The sequence below is a fragment of the Temnothorax curvispinosus genome, unplaced genomic scaffold, assembly GCF_003070985.1.
Source record: "Temnothorax curvispinosus isolate PA1 unplaced genomic scaffold, ASM307098v1 QBEX01001066.1, whole genome shotgun sequence".
Classification (NCBI taxonomy): Eukaryota; Metazoa; Arthropoda; class Insecta; order Hymenoptera; family Formicidae; genus Temnothorax; species Temnothorax curvispinosus.
Genome location: NW_020210846.1, coordinates 1 through 2,844, shown reverse-complemented (window position 1 = coordinate 2,844; position 2,844 = coordinate 1). Strand labels below are relative to the sequence as shown.

The 2,844-nt window shown below is 25.8% G+C and overlaps 1 protein-coding gene across 1 annotated transcript; it reads right to left on the bottom strand.

Moving 5' to 3' along the window:
• Window positions 1-1,059: 1,059 nt before the first annotated feature.
• Window positions 1,060-2,805, bottom strand: LOC112459749. Its single transcript, XM_025024038.1, has 5 exons — window positions 2,701-2,805; window positions 2,048-2,319; window positions 1,727-1,888; window positions 1,311-1,560; window positions 1,060-1,161 (listed from the first exon to the last, which is right to left on the bottom strand). Exons 1-5 carry the CDS (start codon window positions 2,803-2,805, stop codon window positions 1,060-1,062), a joined length of 891 nt encoding a protein of 296 aa, XP_024879806.1.
• Window positions 2,806-2,844: the final 39 nt, after the last annotated feature.

The window sequence follows — 2,844 nt, the reverse complement described above, 5'->3', positions numbered from 1 at the left end:
AAACTGAACTTTTGTTGACCAGGTTGAACAGGTGTTTGCAGAAGGTTACGAATGGTAACGATAGTAGATCCTTGCAATTTCAATTAAGGCACTTATGGATATTAAAGTAATCAGTCTATTACAATTTATGTTTTATAATCTATCGCAATAAGTCCGATGATGGACTACTTGTTTTAACATCAAACAGATGTGTATACATAATGTGTACATAACAGAAATAAGAATATTATTGTTCTTGTCAATTTTGTTTTTTATTTCTTTATTTGGGTTTTGTATAGAGCTATATCTAGTATATACTTATTTAAATATTTTATTAAGCAAGATATATTTTAACCGTCATATATATTACAGCTGTAACAAATACATAACATACAAATACCATAAATTTATAGTTATAAAATGTTTTTTTTAATTATATTAATTGAACAATTATATATAAAGAACTATATGGAAAAAGTAATTTTGTTAATAATGAAGAAAATAATGAACAAATGTAGAATAGATACATGACAATAATAAAAAATATTAATTACCTATACTACTACTACTCATTATTCCATAAAATATTTTTAATTCAATATTTTTATTTCTAAATACTAATAATAATTATACCACAGCAAATCCAGGAGATATCATATAATGCATTTTATGAAATATACATTGATTTTTATTTAAACTGTTTATTTACATTTTTATTGAACTATTTTTTATGAATTTTGTCATAATTTGATCAAAATGTTTACCTATTTGCTTGTGCTTGTATTATTATAACTAAAACGGCCGCAATAGACGTTATAAACTAAAAACAAAGACAGTGTGTAAGTTTTTCTTTTAAATATTTGTAGCTATTTGTGGTATATACTTGGACAATAAATATAACGTACTGTATAAAGAAATTTGAAGCCAAACTGGAAAAATCCGATTCCGCAGAATCTAAGTGGAGCATGAACTATTTGTAATGAAAACTGTGAAATCTAAATTAACACAATGCAATACTTATAATGTACATTTTGTTGGTTATTTATATTTGTCAAAATTATTTAATATGTCTATATTAAATCATTCCAATAAACTTATCTTAATAAAACTTACGGTTTCATGAATTTCAACGTCACAAGTGAAATGTGATAATCTATTTAATAAATCTGCTGTTGCCCTTGCCTAAAATTGTATATTTTGATTGTAATTGAAGAAACTTTTAATTTAATTTTAACACTGGAAATTAATAACAGTCAAATTTTTAATTTATTTTTTTTTAATAAACAGAATTTAAATTGATGTTACGTAGAAATTATATGTAAAATGAATACCTTGGTGGAGACTATTTCGCAGAAATAGTTAATGAGTAGAAATTTGAAAACATTATAAGAGAGCCAAACAAAATTCACAGCGGCAGATATTATTCCAGATTTCATATAATTGTTGATTAGAATTGTGTAGATAATTTCTCGTAAGTCAAGTGTTATCATGCCAAAATAGTATGCCATTTTAAAAGTCATTTGCGTTCCAAATATTGAGTCTATTTCATAGGATATTTTGCGCAGCTCCAAATGCAGATGTCTGGATGTATATATATGTATAATACATATAAAGTTTCATTTTGTGTATATTACTATTTGTAAATTGTTTTTAGTAATATTACTGCAGTTACAATTGACGTAAATTTGAGTAATTTTTAGTTATATCTATTAATATTTAGCAGTACAATTTACGTAAATTTTCTTACGTAACGATCCATATTATGCACTTGTTGCTTAATCTTTTTGAACATCTGTGTTGGCGCGGATATGTCACAGGATTTTCCCAAGCCTGTTTTATTTTCCGTTTATTATTTCTCATCAAGTTCTGAAGATGTTCATTAATTTGATCAAACTTTAATCCTGTGTATCTAAATATTAAGAAAGTATGGAAAGGTAAATATTTATTTGTAAATAACAGCATATTATATCAATATTTTTAAATAGACTTCGGAAATCATATAATTTATGCATACGACTACTCGAAAGAAAGTAATAGATAGTAATTGTATTTAGAAAAATGTACCAACTCGAGAATACTTGCGGTAGTTAAATCACCAATAAAGTTTATATGTAAGCAGTAGTTTGTTATAAAAGTGTAACACATGGCTTTTGCAACATTGCAGTCATATTTCTTTTTTACATATGATAGTGTACTGCAATTCGTTAATGTGACTATTGCAAACCATCCTAAGACAACCCATAGTGTTTTTTTACGTAGTTTGTCATAATCCGTCATTGTTCCCAGTTTAAGCAATGTGTTGTCGACAATATCGAGCTTTTTAAGACAGTTCCAGAATTTCTGTAACAAAGAATGTGAAGTAGTCAGATACTTATTATTTATCCAAAAATTCAAGACTTTATTTATGTTCTGTATCTAATAGCTGTTTGATATTTCAAGGACATATGGATGTTTTTTAATTTATTATTCTTAGACATTCAATTGAGATAATCATACATTGAATTTAAATTATGTCATTAAGTATCTAAAAAAAGGAAATTTATCAGTAAGTGTTATATCAGTAGGAAATTCTTTTTTAGTATAATTTTTATTATTAAGCAGGCTTGTAACTTAATTAACTACAAGTTATAAATTTTACAGACATTTTATATATTATAGTTGTGCAAATCAGTATGAAAATGTTTATTAATAATAACTACTTATATTAAAACATTACCTTACCTTATCATAATATATACTAAACACGATGGACAGTAATGTCATAAAGATTTCTGCCCACCACCAAATGAGGTATTCGATGGGATAGAACTTGTAAAAAGTAGACATTAGTGTAGATGTTGAGAGGAAATAGTAAACCGACCAAAC